The sequence below is a fragment of the Ictidomys tridecemlineatus genome, chromosome 2 (assembly GCF_052094955.1).
Source record: "Ictidomys tridecemlineatus isolate mIctTri1 chromosome 2, mIctTri1.hap1, whole genome shotgun sequence".
Taxonomy (NCBI): Eukaryota; Metazoa; Chordata; class Mammalia; order Rodentia; family Sciuridae; genus Ictidomys; species Ictidomys tridecemlineatus.
The window spans coordinates 211,945,091-211,965,262 of NC_135478.1; the positions used below are offsets into that span (position 1 = coordinate 211,945,091).

General features: G+C 35.2%; 1 protein-coding gene across 1 annotated transcript in view; it reads left to right on the forward strand.

Moving 5' to 3' along the window:
• Positions 1-20,172, forward strand: part of Agbl3 (AGBL carboxypeptidase 3) — a 72,502-nt gene that overhangs the window by 49,327 nt on the left and 3,003 nt on the right. The window contains exon 13 of the mRNA XM_078027880.1: positions 7,721-7,952. Coding sequence (XP_077884006.1) covers positions 7,721-7,952 — 232 coding nt within the window. The remainder of the gene's footprint in view (positions 1-7,720; positions 7,953-20,172) is intronic.

The window sequence follows — 20,172 nt, forward strand, 5'->3', positions numbered from 1 at the left end:
AAAATATATATTGATATTTTATCCAAATACAAACTGGTTGTGCTCATCAATCTGCATAGATGGCAATTAAAATGTAAATTTCAGCATGTTCTAATCAGACAGCTTGCTTTTTACCAAAGAAAATGAAAAGATCTTACCTAACAAATGTCTCCCATCTTGTACTACCAATGGGTGTGATTTGCTAATATGTGATAGTGAGGCTTTCATAACAAAAGTTTTTTGTCACATTTTAGTTTCCTCAAAACATGAAGAAATTTTTTACTTTATAGAAATAAAAGAAGAGAACTTCCTTAGACATGTGTATACAATAGCTATTATTGTTGCCAGCCATTGAGAAGATATCAAAATGTTGTTCTACCGTTAAGTCACATCTTCAAGTGTGATACAGAAGGGAATATCCTTCTCTAATTTGGAAATACTTTGAGGATAAGGATGGAGGAAATAAATGTAGTGAAACAATTTACATGCTGTTTCTTCAAACCTGATGGTCTTTGAAGAGGTTTTAAGGAGCCAAGAAAATAAACTTACTGTATCTAAGTTGATCATTATCATGTCCTGGTTGTGACAAAAGCTTATATGGTAAAAAAAAAAAAATGACTTGTTGGGGGGGGGGGGGAGAATAAGTCTAAGACCTCAAAAAAACTGTCACTGGAAAGGATCATACAAATTAAGCACTAAAACTGTAATTTATTTGGGATACTCATTTAAGTTCAAATTATCTCATTCTTAAAAAAAAAAAAAAGTTCTTTCCCTGAGAAAGAAAAATTTAACTTCTGATGACAGTCAGTGAGTTTACCAATCAGTTGAGAGTCCTTTTGCTCAATTCAGACAGAAATCACAAATAGGCAAAGTGCAGCTCCCTAGGACTTAGCAACTCTGAGCTTTGAGGGTTAGCAACTCTCAGTTCTTTAGCAGCTCTCCCCTTTGCCTTTCTGGCAGCTGGAGCTTACAGCTTATAGTTCCTTCTGCAGCTGGAATTAACAGCTCTCCCAGAAGCTTTTCCTGCAGCTCTCAGCAGCTAGCTGTCCTCAGCATTACCAACTCTGGCTACTGGCAGATTTGGGTGCTAGCAAACTTTTAGTGCAACCATCTTAGCCCACTCTATTTGAGATAAAAATCATGGATAGGCAAAACAAAATCATTCAAAAGAGACTTTATTAGGACCTTTACTACAACATAAGGAAAATAGTACATAGACCTATCCTATAATGGGAAAGAGAAGGCTGCTTATACAGACAAAAACTGTGGGCTCATGAATGCACATAGCAATCCCAGAATTTCTGGTTAGTTTTAGATAGGGAAGGGCCTTCTCACAGAATAGAGTGCGGACACTTGACCCAGCTGCAGAAGGGTGCAGTCATTCAGAGAGTCTGTGGGGGCACAGTCATCTAGGATGGACTCACTATTAAAACTTGCATGATTAAGGAAAAAGTCTTCAGAACAAGTTGTGGAAGTCTGATATAGCTGCAGCCTGCTACAAGGTATTTGGAGCAGCCATAGCTGTCAAAATGAAAGAAAAGTCAGAAGTATTTCTTGGAAAGCATCAGGTCCTTCTTTCTCAAATGTACTTCAAGGTGTCTAAAACTAATAGACATTTTAGATACAGACATCTGTGTGACAGACAGACACAAAGTGCCTGAACAACAAACAGCTAATCTGCAAAAGCACATCTAAAGATACAAAACAGATTGACATTGAAACTCCTGCTGTTAGTAATAAGTAAGATCCAAAGTATTGCATGCTCAAAACATTGTTGTTTACACTATATCTAACTTGATGTCATTACCATGAACTGGCCAGTATCAGTCTAGTATGGGCTGGATAAGAGCAGGACTACAAAGCCAAAAGGAATTTGATAGCCAGGTGCAGTGGCACGTGCCTAAAATCCCAGCAGCTCGGGAGGCTGAGGCAAAAGGATCACAAGTTCAAAGCCAGCCCTGGCAATTGAGCAAGGCCCTAAAAGCAACTAAGTGAGACCCTGTCTCAAAATAATTTTGGGGGGGAGAGGGGAGTATACTGGGGATTAACTAAGGGGCACTCAACGACTGAGCCACATCTGTATTTTATTTAGACAGGATCTCATTGGGTTGCTTAGCACCTCACTTTTTTTTTTTAAGAGAGAGAGAAAATTTTTAAATATTTATTTTTTAATTTTCGGTGGACACAACATCTTTATATTTATGTGGTGCTGAGGATTGAACCCAGTGCCCCACGCATGCCAGGCAAGCGAGTTACCACTTGAGCCACATCCCCAGCCCCAGCACCTCACTTTTGTGGAGGCTGGCTTTGAACTCTCAATATCCCTGCTTCAGCCTCCCAAGCCCCTGGAATTACAATTGTATGCCACTGTGACCAGCTCAAAATAAATTTTTTTAAAGGGCTGGTGATATTGCTTAGTGGTTAAGCACCCCCAGGTTCATGTACCAAAAACAAAAAGCAAAATAAATAAATAAATAGATTAATTAAGGAATTTGATGTTTGTGTGAATTCCATTTTACCACTACATAAAAGAAAGAAATGATATTCTAAAGGCTATATGTAGCTAAGAGAGGTATTCTTGGAAAATGAAACAGCAAAAACATTCTGCTATATCATGGGAAAGAAAAAAATGTCACTGTTAATTTTTATTCAATATAGATGATATCTATTTAATTAGTCTCCATAGATTTACATTCAACTTTTTAAAGATTATACAATTCTATGGCCTATAAAATTTAAATATCTGATAGAGTTAAATTCTATAGCAGAGGAAAGGAGAGAAACTTTGTAAAATATTCTTCTTTCTCATACATATTATTTGTTTAACTGTGTTAATAACAACTAACTGCCTTTTACCTAGTTATATTGTTTTGCTTAAATAATAGTGGGTATTAGCAAAGTAAATAATATAGAATGATATATAAATTTGAATACCTGTTTTATCTTAAAATAATAAAGTACTGTGTATAGTTATTTATTACATTAATGTACTAAATTAAATTGTGAGAGGTCTGGTATGTCTGTGTCCTGAATTGGCTCTCTAAAAGGTTGGCCTCATTAGTGAACATGTAGATAATCTTCATAGATCCAAACATACTTAATTCTGAATTGTTAGACAGTTATTAGTTAGGTATTTCTACTGTTTGCTATTCTCTGGAAACTGTTTAATCAAAAGGCTTCCAGAGGAAATATGTACTTTTATCTTTTATATATCTAAATGAAATAATAGTGGATTAATTGAAAATAATCTCAATTAAGCAAGCATTAGCCATGTAAATGAAATGACAAAAAACTATTGTATTTTGTTGATCTTAATACCTAAGCAGATATTTTATAGTATATTCTCTTTTACAGTGAAAATACCTGGACAAGCTCCTTCTTGGCTTCTAAAAAAATATTTAAGGTAGGAAAACTATACTTGATTTCTTCTACCTAACTATCTTACTCATTTTCCTCTGTCTTATAAGATTTTGGTTTTGAATTAAAGCAACAGGTTAAAGTGACTTTCTGATAACCATTGCTAATTGAATATCTTCTTATATTCAACACAGTACCTATGACTAGGTCATTTTCACATATATATGCATATATATATATATATACACACATACATACATATACATATATACACACACACACCCATAAGATGGGTACTTTGAAGGTTTCTAAGATTTCAATATTGCCAAGCTGTCCTTAGTAGTTGCCTTAAATTCTATAGACATTTATTTTTATGCACTCATTATTTGCAGTGTCTGAGTTTCTCTTTTAAAACCAATATCTCTGACATAAGTTGATTATTTAGAGCTTTAGAAAGAATGAATAATAATCAAATGTTTTACTCTGTATAGTGGCAATTGGAGCATTGGTCACTGAGGCAAAAACTAGTACCCAAAAACTGAAAGAGGAATAGAAAGGGAATTCAGAGATTACATAAACCAACATTGTAGTTTTGTGTGTACCAGCAATTATTCTATCTCTATCATCCTTGGCAAGTTTCCCTGTCCTTTAGAATAATGATATGAACAAATATCTAGATAGTGAAAACAGGTAGTCATAGATAAGCATTTGAAACTCACCTGAATTTTCACAACAGAGTGACCATGACCATGGTATGTTCTTTCTCCTTTCCTTGGTTTCTCCCCTAAGAACTTGGTTTCTGCTGAATAAAATAGGCTTTAAGGAAAAACAGAGACTTGTCCCAAAGATGCCTTACATATTCTAAGACCAATATATAAGGCACCTTTTGGCATATCCATAATTGTATATAAAATTAATTCTTTTACACTAAGATTTAATTTTTAAAAATATCATTTATCATATCTTTATCATACTCTATGAAAATAAATTGAATGATACATTAAGATACGAGAAAAAGTACTGTAGATAGAAGGTATGACTTCTAGATTTGCCTCTGCCTCCTGTTATCTGGGTGATCTTGAGCAAATAGTTTAACCCTTTTGATCTCCCTTATGTAAGATTAGATATATACATGTCTACATATATATATATATATGTATGTATATGTACACACACACTTTGCATATTCTGGGGTACAATATGCCAATAGAACATGGCAGTACATTACTCTTGAGTGGGTAGTTTGCTGTTTGAAATTGAGATCACAGAACCCAATTTCTTTCAGCTCCCAAAATATGATTCAGAGTTTTAGCAGAGACAATCGAAGATATTTTCTAGAAACCTGTGAGAGGCCAATCCAGGAAATAATTCAGCCCCTGGGAAATCGTTTATATGAAAACTGTTTCAGAGTGACATCCTTGAAGTTTCCTAGGAGCCAACAAACATCAAGTTGGATTGAGAAGACAAGGATACGAACAGGTTTTTAAAAAATTATTATTTAGTATTTTAATTAATATAAAGATGATTTATACTATATTTTCATTAGTAAATTTATGAAACCTGGATTTTGGAAACTGCTTTGGTAAACAGAATGGATTAATAACATTTTTGTCTTGTCCATGAAAATACTTGCCTTATTTAATCTTCATATGAGTTAAATCTAGAAGAAAAATATTTCAGTTTAATACAGCCTTGAAAAAAATTTTAATTATCTTATTTGCAATAGCTCCCCGCTATTGATACCTTTCATCCTCACTTTTCCCCCATAGGGATTTTTTTCAATGCCACCACCATATTCTGGTAGCTTTTGCTTTCCAGACCTGGAATTTTTCATTGGAAGGAAATCACCTTTATTCATGTCTCTTTAGAGTATCCCTACACTAATTGAAGACCATTGTAGTTCACAGTTTCTGTCTTGAGATGTGTCTATTCTAAAGCACCCTTATAAAGGGACAGAGAAGATTGGCCTTGTCCTGAGTCTATCATGGTAATTCATGCTAGTTTAAGTTAGTAAAACTAAAGTCAAATTCACCTACATTATTCATCCAGGTGAATCTAAAAATTATTATGCTGAATGAAAAGTCCAGATACATAATGGAAAAATGCTATATGATTTCATTTATATGTAAGCAAGTTAACCTATAGAGAAAAAAAAAAACATAAAAGGTTCCTGGAGTAGAGAATGAATGGGAAATCTGATGCACAAGGAACCTTTTAGGGACAATCTATACTAGATCCTGGCTGTGATGATGGTTTCTCAGATGTTTACGAATTGAAACCTCATGTTTTTGAGCCACACAACTAGCAGGATTGAGTTATTATCTGCTGATTTGACGGGGGGGGGGGAGTAAGAATGGAGCAGCAATTCAATTTGGATATGTTGCATTTGAAATGTCTGTTAGATATTCAGTTGCACTATTGAATAGGCAGAAGGATATGAGTCTGAAGTTTAGAGAGAGACCTAGAATGGGGATAAATTTGGGAATTTTCAGCATATAGATACTATTTTAGGATAGATGCTGGATGGAATTCATAAGGGAATAGTTATAGAGATAGAAAAGGGTTAAGGACCAAGTCCCCAGGGAGCCCCTACATTAATGGGTCAGGAGAAGAACAGGAACAAAAAAGACTACTTTGGGGTATGAGGTAGGATTTGAGGAATTCATAGAATGTGTTGTTCTAGAAGCCAAATGAGAGTCTGAGTCTGAGGCTTCTGACTGGTCAACTGCAAAGGATTGACTATTGAATTTACAGCACTGAGGTTCTTGGAGATCTTAATCAGAGAAATTTCAATACAATGATGGAGGTACCAATTCTAATTAAAGTGTATTTTAGAACAGGAAGAGAGGAACTGGATGGAGACTAGTGGTATTTGTATGATTCTGCTAAAAAAGGAAAGTTATTTGTCCACTTTGGAAGGGTTTTTCCTGCTGTTGTTCCCCATTGCCTCCACAGCTATGCCTAATTAGCCTTATCCAGTCTTTCCTGAAATTAGCATCTCATCCTTTCTTGACTATTTTATGGACACATGTCTAATAAAATTCTACAATACTCTTTAACATTAAGTCAGTTTCATAGAGAGCTATCTTATCTTTGATTGCCTCCCACATTTCTAATAATATATGCATATAAGACTATGTATTTTCCTCTAAAATATTATGTCTTCATTATCACTCTGTTTCTTACAGAAGGATGTTTGTCTTTCCCCATTATTGAACTTGTTAAGGAGGAAATGTCATGGATTGCTGTCAGAGATTAACGAAGAACCCAGTTAGATTTTAGTTCTGGAAGAGTTTATATTTAGTGATAAGATATAATACAAAAACAGAATTTCGGCTGCCAGGAGAGCATGGAGGAGGAGTAAATTCATGACAAATCCTGCAGATAGTTATAGACCTAAGTCATTTCTCTTTGAACTTGGGAAGCACAAATGTGACACCCTTGTAGTAGCCACTTTTCTGCTCAACCAGACCCCAGAAGCTGGCAGGAAGTCACGGCACTCCAAGAATCTTGTCTGTTTTTTGGAACATGCTTCACCTACACAGACTTTCTTGTTATTTTAGCTGTCTATAACCATGTCCTCTAGTGCCATCAATGAAATCTAAATGTTGATCAATCCTAACAGGAAAACACATTATTGAAGCTGAGTAATGGATTTAAAGAGAGTTACCTATATATACTATTCTACGTAGGGGGGATATTGAAATCTTTTAAAAAAGAAGTCCACAGTATATTTCCACAGTTTTCAATGACTGTTCTCACCTTAACCCTCTATCTGTATTTTAGAGTATGTTTGTAGATTGTTTCTGGGGTCCCTTTGTTTACTTAGTAGGAATACTGCTTTTTCTTAGGAAAGATTTTTTTAAATCAACCCATAGGAGTTTTACCTGATCCATATGCACTGAATTTAACAGAAATGCCTTCAAGTTTATAACATATGGAAACCCATCCCGACTGTTTTCTCATGGTAGACTGTTCCCTCTTTTTCATATTCCATCTCAATGGGAGACTGAGACAGGAATAATCAGATACCTGTGGTCACATCATATCTCTCAGGAAGTTAAAGTTAAAATCTGGACATGTGTGAATACGTAGAGCTGGGCAGATAGGGGAGCTATATTGACCCAATTCCAAATGTAGGAATATAATTTACATTCCAGCTCTTGAAACCTCATCCACATCTCTAGCACATTTTCTCCATTCCTTTGGTCTAATTTCCTTCACTCCAACCATGCTCTTATCAGTGTCTTTAAAATTGTTTGCCTTTAATAAGTAATAAGTAATAATTTAATAATTTAATAAGTAATAATTTAATAATTTAATAAGTAATTATTGAATAAATACAACTCATATATCTATTCATATTTTTCTGGTTGATCCCCAGATCTTCATCACAACTTAAAAAGCAAAGGTAAAGAATGTACACCTGTCCAAAGTAAGAAGAGTGGCATAAACTGGACAGATGATGAAAAAAGAATCTACAGGGATAAAAGAATAGCTCAAACTCAAGAAATATTGCATTATTTGCTCCCTCTCATGGAAACCCAAAAACCCATGGAAAACACTCAGATAAAACAGTTATTCAATTCAAGAAGCAACTTGCAAATCCAACATCAGTAAGTCCATACAGTATTATTATTTGTAGCTTTTTTATTTTTTTAGGTGGTGTTAGGAATCAAACCAAGGGCCTTGTGTATGCTAAGCAAGTGCTATACCCCAGAGCCGCATCCTGTTCCTAAATATTTAATACATTCATTTATAAGGAAGCAAGGCAGATTAGTTCATTATTCTAAGCAACAATCCTGGAGAAATAAATAGTCTTTGGAAAATGATATCAGCTACACCACATTTGACAAAGGGACAAAGAAAACACCAGGTATGTGAAGTTCTAAGTTATCAGGTCTTATTTGACTGGTTATTTGTATGAAATTACTCATTAATTTGCATCTGTGAATAAAGTATGCATAAATTATATGTAATCATATCCTGACTTGAAATTTTTCAGGTGTTTTTAAATAATTCTTATTCATTATAGTTCTTGAAACTCTAACCAGACCAATCAGACAAGAGAAAGAGATTGAAAATGATACAAATAGGAAAAGTCAAATTATCTATTTGCTGATGACATAATCCGACATCTAGAAGACCCCAAAAAACTCCACCATAGGACTTATAGAGATGATAAGTAAATTCAGCAAAGTATCACACAAGATAATAGGTAGCAAAATCTGAATTCAAACCCAGGCAGACATTCTGATTCCAGAGTTCTTCTGAACTTCATCATTATGCTTTGTCTTTTCTCTTTAAACATAAGTGAAAATCAGGACCAATATACCAAATACACAAAGAATACCTATAAGTCATTTAGAAAATAATGGATATTTTAATGTGAAAAGGGGAAAAGGCTCTGAATGAGGAATTCACAAGAGAAAAAAACAAACACAGAAAATGAACGTTTAGAAATGTTTGATCTCACTAAAATCTAAAGAGTGCAGATTAATACAATGATGAAATACCATTTTTACTTCTCAGCAGACAAATTTATTCATTGATTTCGTGAATATAAACAGAGTTTCTGGAAAGCAATCCAACAATATAAGTGGAAAATCCTTAGTTTCATTTCCTTTTCAATCCTTCACATTCCTTTCTCTTTTTTTCCCTTTATGTAGTGCTAAGGATTAAACCTAGGACCTCACACATGCTAACTACATGCTCTTCAACTCAGCTCCCATACATCCATTTTGACTAAAAAAATTCACTTTTAGAAATTGTAAACTGCAGAAAAAGCCTAAATAAGGTCTAAAAGGCTTATATGGTGTGATACATGTGTTCAGTGTTGTTAAGAGAAGTCAAAAATAGAGATATGAAATAAATGCCCAAGAAAATTGCTTAAATAAATTATGGTACATTCATAAAATGAAATATTATATAGCTATTTAGTATCATACAGAATATTTAATTAGTTAGCATGGAATGATGTTCCCAATAAGTAAGTGAATGAAATAGGATATATAAATCAGATAAATACAGATTTGGTATGGTTGCATTTATATGTATGTGCACATTCAAACACATACACACCTACAAAAAGGCTCTGGGATCACATATTCCCATCAATGATTATCTCCTGATAACTAAAGTGGTTTTAGGGGATGGTAGTCTTCTTTCAGTTGTTTTTCCCTAAATGTTTATTAATGGGTATTTTTTAAGTAATCAATAAGATTATTAAACTGGGAAATTGAGGGAAGTTTCTAGTGTAATGGGTAGCAATCATCTTGGGGAAGGATGCCTGACAGGAATGGAGTCCAATAGGTCAGCTAATATGAGGTAAGCAAATTGTAGTGTTGGCCCAGGCAAACAAGGAATCGAACAGGATAATATCAGCAAAATCACAAATTGGGAAACTAATAACAAAAATACAACACATTTGAGCAAAGAGGCCAAGAAGCTGAGAATCTAGAGTTGGGCAAGGGGTCTGGGTGACAATTAGAACATAACTTGATTTTTAGCTATATCTTTCATAAGAGATTCCTTATGTACTTTGAACCCAGAAAGGCACTTAGTGTGTATTAGCCTGAGCCTGAAGGTATAGACAAATACGAGGATGTATTAAGACCTCTCCGTTTATACATGTCAGAAACCAATTCAAACTAGCTTAATTAAAAAACATAAAGGAGGACCGCCAAAAATAAACTAAAAAAATAAATATTAAAAAATTCTCTCTCTCTTAAAAAAAATAAAGTTCTAAACCCACTTATTAAAAAAAAAACCATAAAGGAAGGGTGAAAGGGAAGAATTCCAAGAAAATACTAGGCTATTCATAGGAAGAAAAGGAGAGGAATTCATCCAGGCTTCAGAATGTGGGTAGAACTGGGAGAGGAAAACTACCCAGGGCTCTTTATCCATCTACAGTCTAGTTTTCCCTCTCTAGAAGAAGGGGTACACAACGGTCAGCTCACAAATTTGCATCCCGTAGCAATTTGACTTATAAGATTAACTCATTATCGCTCATTCCCACTTCTAAATTATAAGGAGAAAGAATCTGATTGGCAACCATGTCAGTGGATAGAGTGGTTGTTGGAAGCCCTACCCTTGTGGACCTAGAGAGAGTCCCCTGAGAAGGGGAAATTGTGTCTGGGGTGGACATCCCCAAAAGTATCTACTTTAGGTTTACATGGAAATATAAAAAGCAGGAAAGCTGCAAATAAGACCATACTTAGCAAAGAGACTCTCAATGTATATTTAAACATTATCAAGCTGATAATCTTTTGCTTTTATAATTTTGGGGTTTGTTCTCTGATCTATATATTCTCTATTTAACTTGCTCGTCATTTTTACATAGTATTATCTACAGAAAATGATTACAAGATAAAGGATAAGTAAAGAATGAAAAGATCATACCTTTACTAAATTATCTTGGACATGAATCTAAGTTTGGACTAGATAGAGACTAATTATCATACTGAAGCATTTGACATCTGGTTGTAATTATAGAACTTGAACATAAATTGTTCTGCTCTTCAGCCAAAATAAATAAGGTCTAGGTGGATTACTAATCAATAGAATGTTAGCAAGATGATTTATATCTGTTAAATTTATGTCGAGTCAAACACTGATCAGAATTCAGATATGGAAGAATAAATTTCATGTTTTGCATCCCATTTGGCAATAATGAAAATTCTTGAGAAAGAGTATATAAATCAGAAGGTAGTTGGAGAGATTTCACTGCAGATGAAGTAGACACATTATTCCAGTTCTTCTTACTAAAAACAATTAAAACCCTCAGATATTACATCTAAAACAAATATAAGACAACTCTGAAGGGTTGAAAAAAAGGAAGGAGAGTTGCTTGGGACTTCAGGAACCAAGTAATAACCCTGTGATCTGGGTTTCCTTTTTGCCTCATGTATTCAAGGTTTGAAGCGGAATAAGACTGCAATCTGGAAACACCAACAGGCACAGACACATGCACAAAACTCCCATAAAAGCCTAAACTATATAACCACAGAGCCAGGAAAGTGACAGCTAACTCAATAGAAAACTCTTAAGACAATAAGTTTTTCTACTCCAGACAAACACCACTGATAAACAGTGGTCGCACTGCCATCAATGTAAGTAGAAGCCATATGAAAGGTGTAGACTCCTCCTCTTATGAGGTATAACACCCTACTTAGGGTGGGATTTAAAAAGGACAAGTAGAAGCCAAAAACTTTACTCCACTGGCCTATAAAGAGCCTCTTCCCAGTAGGTATCACTGGAAACTAATAAGGATCCTGGACTTCCACCCACTGGACAGAAGTGAGGTGCTCTTCTGCTCCCCATTGGGCTAGTATCAGAAGGGACCTTTGTACCAAGACCCAGCAGCAATGAAGCAACTCCCGTCACTGTCAGCACAGGCAGCACAGAGGTTGGAACTTCTACACCTGTTCAACAGAAATTAGGAACCTCTTCCCTGACATCAGCAGAGCCCAAGTGGGGACCTGGACTTCTGCTTCCATCTAGTGGTAATGGGGTCTTATCACCCCACTTCTCTTGCTAGCACAGAGTCAAAAATCTAGCTAAATAAAGTTCAAATAAGATCCAGAGTCTTATGATATGAAAATGTCCATGGTTTAATTAGGAATAAACCATCATTTTAAGTACCAAGAAGATCCAACACTAATTTTAAGAAGACAATTAGCTGATATACCAATGTTTTAGTCAGCTTTTTTGCTGCTGTGACTAAAGGACCCAACCAGAACAATTTTAGAGGAGGAAAAGTTTATTTGGAGACTCACAGTTTCAGAGGTCTTAGTTCATAGAAGGCCAGCTCCATTCCTCCAGGTTCGAGGTGAGGTGGAACATGATGAAGAGTGTGGCAGAGGCTTACATGGTGATCATGAAGTAGAGTCCACTCGCCAGATACAAATATATACTCAAAGCCATGCCCCAATTCCCACCTTCTCCAACCACACCCTACCACTTCAGTTACCACACATATTAATCCCTACAAGGGGATTAAATCACTGATGGGTTAAGACTCTCACAACCCAATCATTTCTCCTCTGAACCTTCTTGCACTGTCTCACACAGGAGCTTTTGGGGATAACCTCACATCTAAACCATACCAGTCTGCCCCAAAACCTCACAAACATCTCACAAAGCAAAATATATTTTTTCCATTTCTAAGAGTCCCCATAGTCAGCAGTTCCAAGATTTGCTCAAAGTTCAAGTCCAAAGGCTTCGCATTGTAAACTCCTATAAAATAAAAAGCAATTTATAAATATCCAATATTTAATGGTACATAGTAAACATTTCTATTCACAAAATGAGGGGCATAGAAAGAAGGGATAGGACCAAACCAAGACTGAAATGCAAGTCCTGTAGCTTCATGTCCTGCATCCGGGCACAAGGCATCTTGATGTTTTCTCCAAAGGGCATGTGTAGCTCCACCCTTTGTTGCAGCAAAAGTGGCCTTTTTTGGCTTGTTTCTGCTCAATTCCTGTAACTGTCCTACTATGATGTCCTATGTTACTGGCATTTCTTTTATTTTAAAGTTTTCTAATTGGTTGTTCTGTAACTGGCATTTTTTAATCTCAGTAGTCTCCACGGCAGCTTCAGCTTTCTCCACACATCTCCACACTTTGATGTCTCAGGGGATGCCCACAGGGACTCCAACACTGCTGTACTTTTCCTGGCCTTCCAGGTCTTCTTTTGAAATCTTGGTGGAAGCCTTTATGACCTCCTAACTCCAGCATCGTGCCTTCCTGCAGAACCAGCATCACGTGGTTGATGTCAAGTTCTGCCGCCATCTTGAGCAGTAGCAAAGCCTCCAGAGACCCTTGCTATGGCAGCCTCTGAGTGCCAGGGTGGTTGAGCACGTTGAAAAAACTTCCTAGGCCTTTTATTGGAAGAAGGGTACCCTACTCATCTCAAGAGAATTTTCACTTTTACTCCCTTGAGCTTGAGATGGGTGTGGTCTTGCCAGCTTCTGAGATGCCCATAAGCCATTTTTCTTATTGTCTCTAGGAAAAATCTTTAGCATTTCTGTAGTGGCAGTATTGTCTTTAACAACTGCAACTTCCTTAGTTCTAGTTTTATTCTGGCCTTTCAAATTCACTTTTTCCAAATCTTTCTGCTGTGCTTGCTGCTCCTGATTATCACAATAAATTCATATAAAAGCCATCAGCAATATCCATGCCACCACCTGAATGCTATGCTGCCTAGACATTTTTTCTTCCAGATTAAAAACTCCACTGCTTCTAAAATTAGCCTCACAGAAAGTCTCTGGACACGGGCAAAATGAAGACAGCTTCTCAACCAGAACATAGCACTAATTGTCTCTGCTGCAAATTCCAATAGAGTCATCCTCTGAACCCTCTTGAGCCCTGTCTTCATTGTCCCTGGTTCTATTGGCATTCTGGTCTTTTGAGCTCCCACCAGAATTGGCCATTAAGCTTTGATATAACAATCTAAAGCATTTCCAGCTTGCACTTTTAAACATCTCAAAATTCCTCCCACCAATTCCAAAAAATCTCAAAAATCTTCTGAACCATTAGGCACAGCAATGACCCCACTTCTCAGTACCAATTTCTGTTTTACTCATCTTTTTCACTGCTGTGAATAAATGACCCAACCAGTGCAACTGTAGAGGAGGAAGAAATTATTTGAGGGCTCATAGTTTCAGAGATCTCAATCCACAGATAGTGGCTCCATTCTTCAGGGCTCCAGGTGAGACAAGAACATCACGGTGGTAGAGTGTAGCAGAGGCTTACATGGTGATTAGGAAGCAGAGAGTCCACTTACCAAATATAAATATATATCCAAAACCATGCCCCAATCCCCACCTCCTCCAGCCACACCCTACCACTTTAGTGGTAAATCAATTATTGGATTAAGACTCACAACCCAATCATTTCTCCTCTGAACCTTCTTGCACTGTCTCATAAAGGAGCTTTGGCGGGGGGTGGGGGTGGGGATGGTGGATATGTTAGAATTTTCTAAGATTTTTAAAAGTCATGATAAAAAATGGTTTAACATATACAGTTGAAACAAATGGGAAAAAAATAAGAGTCTTAGCAGAATAAAGAGAGATGGAGAGAAAAGGAGAAAGATAAGATTAAGAAGAACCAAATATAAAAATTTTAACTGAAAAGCATAATAAATGAAATAAAAAGTCAGTAGATGAGCACAATAGCATAAGTAAGGTGGTGGAGTAGAGGAAAGAGTGAACAGAGAAAAAGAAAAATATAAATTATATCAGAGATAAAATACAGTAAAAATAAAATGAGCAGAGCCTAAGAGGCTATAAAATAAATTTTTTTTATTCATGTTATCAGCATTTCAGAAGGAGAGGTGAAATAAGATAGGGACACCAATGAACTCAAAGAAATAATGCCTGAAAAGTTTGTAAATTTGTCAAGAGACATAAACCTGCAATCAAAAGTTGAGCAATAACTCAAAGGACCAAGGCATTAGACCAGAGACACTGTGCCTACTAGAAGAAAATGTAGGCCCAAATTTCCATTATGTCAGCTTAAGAACTGACTTCCTCAACAAGACTCCAAAAGCACAACAAATAAAATCAAGAATCACTAAATGGGATGATATCATATGAAAAAAAAATGTTCATCTCTATCAATTAGAGAAATGCAAATTAAAGCTATATTGAGATTTCATCTTACTCTAGTCAGAATAGCAATTATCAAGAATACAAGTAACAATAAATGTTGGTGAGGATATGGGGGAAAAGGTACATTCATACATTGCCGGTGGGACTGAAATTGGTGCAACTACTAGGAAAAGCAGTATGGAGATTCTTCAGAAAACTTGGAATGGAATCACTGTTTGGCCTAGTTATTCCACTCCTTAGTCTATATCCAAAGGGCATAAAAATCAGCATACTACAGTGATGCAACCATATCAATGTTTACGGCAGCTCAATTCACAATAGCTAAGCTATGGAACCAAACTAGGTGCCCTTCAACTGATGAATGGTTAAAGAAAATGTGATGTGTATAGATACACAATGGAATATTACTCAGCCTTTTAAGGCTGCTTCTTTAGAAGAATGAAATTATGGCATTTGCTGGTAAATGGATGGAACTGGAGACTATCATTCTCAATGAAATAAGCCAATTCCCAAAAAAACCAAAGGCTGAATGTTCTCCCTGATATGTGGAAGCTAACACACACTAAGATGGGGTGAGTGAAAGGAAAGTGGTGCACGACTCACCACACACACACACCTGGGTTAAGAAGCGGGTTTATTATCAGGAGCCTGACAAGGCTGCTCTGCACAAAGAGAGGGACAGAAGCAGCAAGTGAGGGAGAGCAGCCCGCAACTCCCCCTCAAATGATACCTTTTGTAGGCTAGAATCATGGCTGGGCACTAGGTGCAGGTTTAGTCTTGACTGACATAGTAAGTATCTCCTGATCTTTGTGGAAGGCAAGTTTGTTTCTTGGGAACAGAGACAGGCAGTTTTCCTATCTCTCAGAGGGGGAACAAGGAAACCTGCATGTCCCTTTATCTTCTCAAGGAGAGAACAGGGAAATCAGTATGTCCCCATCTCAGGGGCCGGTAAGTTGTCTTCTATCTCTCAATGAGAAAACAGGGCAAGACCAGCACATCTCCAGACCGGTAAGTTTATCTCGGGCTCCTTTCTATTTCTTGGGAATAAGAACAGTATTCATAAAGTGGGGGTGAAGGAAAGGAAGATGGCTGCAATTATGCTAACATCAGGGGAGATTAGAAGTTCATTGGATTAAATAAAGGGGAATGGAGGGAAGAGTGGTGCCAGGAATGGGAAAGACAGCAGAATGTTTTGGACATAACTTTCTCATGTTAACATATGAATACATGACCAATGTAACTCCCCATCATGTATAAACACAAGAATGGGATCCTAATTAGAATACATTATACTCAATGTGTGTATAATATATCAAAATACACTTTACTGTCATGTATATCTAAAAGAACACATTTTTAAAAGTGAAAAAAATATATTTTTCTACACCTGTTGATGTGATCGTGTGCTTTTGTCTTTAATTGATTAATCTGATGAATTACATTGAGCTTCTAGTGAATTTCTAAATAAACGTAGTCACGATGTTTCAAAAAAATTATCAGCTGAAACTGCCAAAGACACATTAAGTGCCCAGCAAGAAAAGCAATCTTTAGCATTTGACCTACAATTTCATACTCAGTGAGACTATTTCCCAATAATGATAATAAAATAAAAACATTTTCAGGTAAAATGAGTTTTCATGAAAACATATTAAGACAAAAATCTAAAGCATGTAATTCATAGCAAGAAAATCAACCCATAAGTAAGTTTTGATAAATAAAAGAGAATTGTGAATAAATAAAATAGTAAATATGTGGATTAATTTAAATAATTATCAATACAAATAATCGATAATAACAAACATGAAAAGAAAAAAAAAGCTAAGCAAGCAACTAACAGGACACACCCAAAGAAATTCATACCAATTTACCAAAATTTAACTTCAGAAAACTAAATAAAAAGACAAAATCTTGAAAAGCATCAGAGAAGAATAACACCTTTCCTACAGGGAAAAATAACTTGAATGACAGTGGAGGCCAGAAGAAATGTACAATAGTTGAAAGGAACTATGGAACTAAAATTCTATACCCAGTGAAAATAAAGGTGGACCCAAGAATTTTCACATGAAGTAAAACTTAAGAGAGTCTTTGACCAATATTAATTAATATTGTAAACGAATGGCTAAAGGTTTTCTCTAAACAAAAAGAAAACAACAAAAGAAAGACTATCAGGAAAGAATATGGTAAGCAAAAATACAGGTCAGAATAATGGGTTTTCTAAATATGTTTGTTGAAGTAAAAGTTATAACACTAATATTGTTCTAAATGTATGTAAATTAAATATTTAAGGCAATTATAAATGTGAGAAGGTAAAGACACACAAAGGAAGTAGTTTCCATGTCCAAACTAGTAACACAACACCACCTTTAGATTTTGATGTTGTTCATATGTAATATAATGTGTAGAGTAGTCTCTCAAAAAACTATTAGAAGTGATACACTCAAAAGCACTACAAATAAATCAAAGTGGAATTCTCAGTTCACATCATCCATAGTAAAGCAAAAAAAAAGATAGAAACAAAAAACAGTGAACACACAGAAACAATGTCAATGCTTGAAATAAAACCAGCAAAGGCAGATTGGCAGAATAGATCTAAAAACATTACTCAATGATACATAGTTCACTTGAAACTCATTTCAAGTATGACAATGTAGACAAAATGTTAAAAAGATGGAAAAAGACATATCATGCAAACATTAATAAATGAAAGGAGTAACTATATTAGTATTCAATAAAGCAGATCTCAAAAAGAAAATTATCAGACAGGCACATTATATAATGAGTAACAATTCACTAAGAACACACAGCAATCTTACATGTGTTTGCTTAAAACTACAAACTGATTACAAAATATGTAAAGCAAAAACTGGAAAGAGACATAGGCAAATCCACTATTTATTCAACAAGTAAATGGCAAATAAGGATATTAAGGAATTCAACAACAACAAAAAATATTTAATTGGTAATTAGCATTCCACCCAACAACAGCATAATACACATTCTTTTCAAGTGTACACAGAGATTATACCAAGATAGACCAAAACTGGTCATAAAACAAACTTAAAAAATTGAAGATTTTAAAACATTACATAGCTCTTGACATACCATATTTCATACATTTGATTCAAGTGGGTTATGAACTTACATTTTTACCCCATATACAGATTGCAGAATCACATTGGTTACACATCCACGTTTTTACATACTGCCATACTAGTGTCTGTTGTATTCTGTTGCCTTTCCTATCCTCTACTATCACCCCTCCCCTCCCCTCCCCTCCCATCTTCTCTCTCTACCCCATCTACTGTAATTCATTTCTCTCCTTTGTTTTTTTCCCTTTCCCCTCACTTCCTCTTATATGTAATTTTGTATAACAATGAGGGTCTCCATCCATTTCCCTTCTCTCTCCCTTTCCCTCCCACCACTCATCCCTGTTTAATGTTAATATTCTTCTCATGCTCTTCCTCCCTGCTCTGTTCTTAGTTGCTCTCCTTATATCAAAGAAGACATTTGGCATTTGGTTTTTTAGGGATTGGCTAGCTTCACTTAGCATAATCTGCTCTAATGCCATCCATTTCCCTGCAAATGCCATGATTTTGTCAAGAACTTTTTTTTTTTAAAAAAAAGATCAAATAAAAAGAAAGGTAATAATAAAAATAAGAGTGAAAATCAAAAACAGAAAAATGACAGAATATCAGTGAAATAACTAGTTCTTTACAAGATAGATAAAATTAACAACCTTCTATCAAGACTGTCAAATAAGGAAAAAACAAATTACTAAGTAGGAATGAAACAAGGAATATCACTAAAGATCAAAAGATAGTTGAAAATAATACAGATACAAATTTAACAATTTACAGAAAATAGATCAACTCCTTAATACACTCTTTCCCTCCCTTCCTCTCTCCCCCACCTCACAACTCACTCAATATGGAATAGAATATTTGAATGCCTTTTAACTATTACAGAAATTGAATTCATAATTTTAAACTCCTAAAAAAAAAAAGAATCTCCTGGCCCAGATGGTTTCACAAGAAAATTTTATCAAGTACTTAAAGAAGAATTAATACCAATTTTACAAAATTTTTTTCCAGAAAATAGAAAAGTAGGTCTCTGTTCATTTCATGAAGCTACCCATTGGCCTGATACCAAAACCAAAGACAGTAAAAATAAGGAAAGATATTGAATGAGGTCACTCATAGATGTATATTAGAAAATCTGTAACAAAAAATTAGTAAATAGAATAAAGTGTTAAATTTAAAAAGAATTATACACACCTTGGTAGTGTGATCCACTTCAGGAATTCAAGGATGGTTCAATATTTTTAAAAATCAAGTACACATCTGAAATGCCATTTACTCCGGAAGCTGAGATAAAATGATTGCAAGTTCAAGGCCAGCCTGGGAAACTAAGCAAGATCATGTCTCAAAATAAAATTAAAAGGCCTGGGGATATAGCTCAGTAGTGAAATGCTTGCCTAGCAGACACAAGGGCCTCAGTACCACACACACACACGCACACACAAAATCAAGGTAATCTGCCATATTAGCAGGCTAACAATCAAAACCCACATGATCATGTTAATTGGCACAGAAAAAAATTGACAAAATGACAAAAAATCATGATAAAAATTCTCAGAAAAAAATAGGAATAGAGAACTTGTCATAGTCCATTTTCACCATTCTTATCCAACAATGTACTAGATGTTCTAGCCATTGTAAAAGAAACAAAGCATACAGATCAAAATAAAAGGAATAACATGGTCCCTTTTTAATTATGTTATTCTCTAAAAACAAGTCTCAAGAAGTCTATTGCAAAACAAAACTCCTGGAACTAATAAGTTCTTCTAGGCTTCAGAATATAAGATAAACATACAAAACATATATTTCTATATGTAAGCAATGAACTGTGTACATCAAAATTACAAATATTATACAATTTTCAATATCTCATAAAAATGAAATACATAGTTGAAAATTTACTAAATAAGTGTAAGACTTGTATGTTGAAAACTACACAACATGAATAGGAGAAATCAAAGATCTAAGAGAATGGGGAAAAAACAGCATGTTCCTGGATTGAAAGATTCAATGAATAAAGATGTCAGCTCTTCCCAAATTGATATCCATGTTTTACACAATTCTTTTCAAAATCCCAACCAGACTTTTTCACAAAGGCATTAAAATAGCAAAAACGATTTTGACAAAGGGTAAGTGGGAGGAATCAGT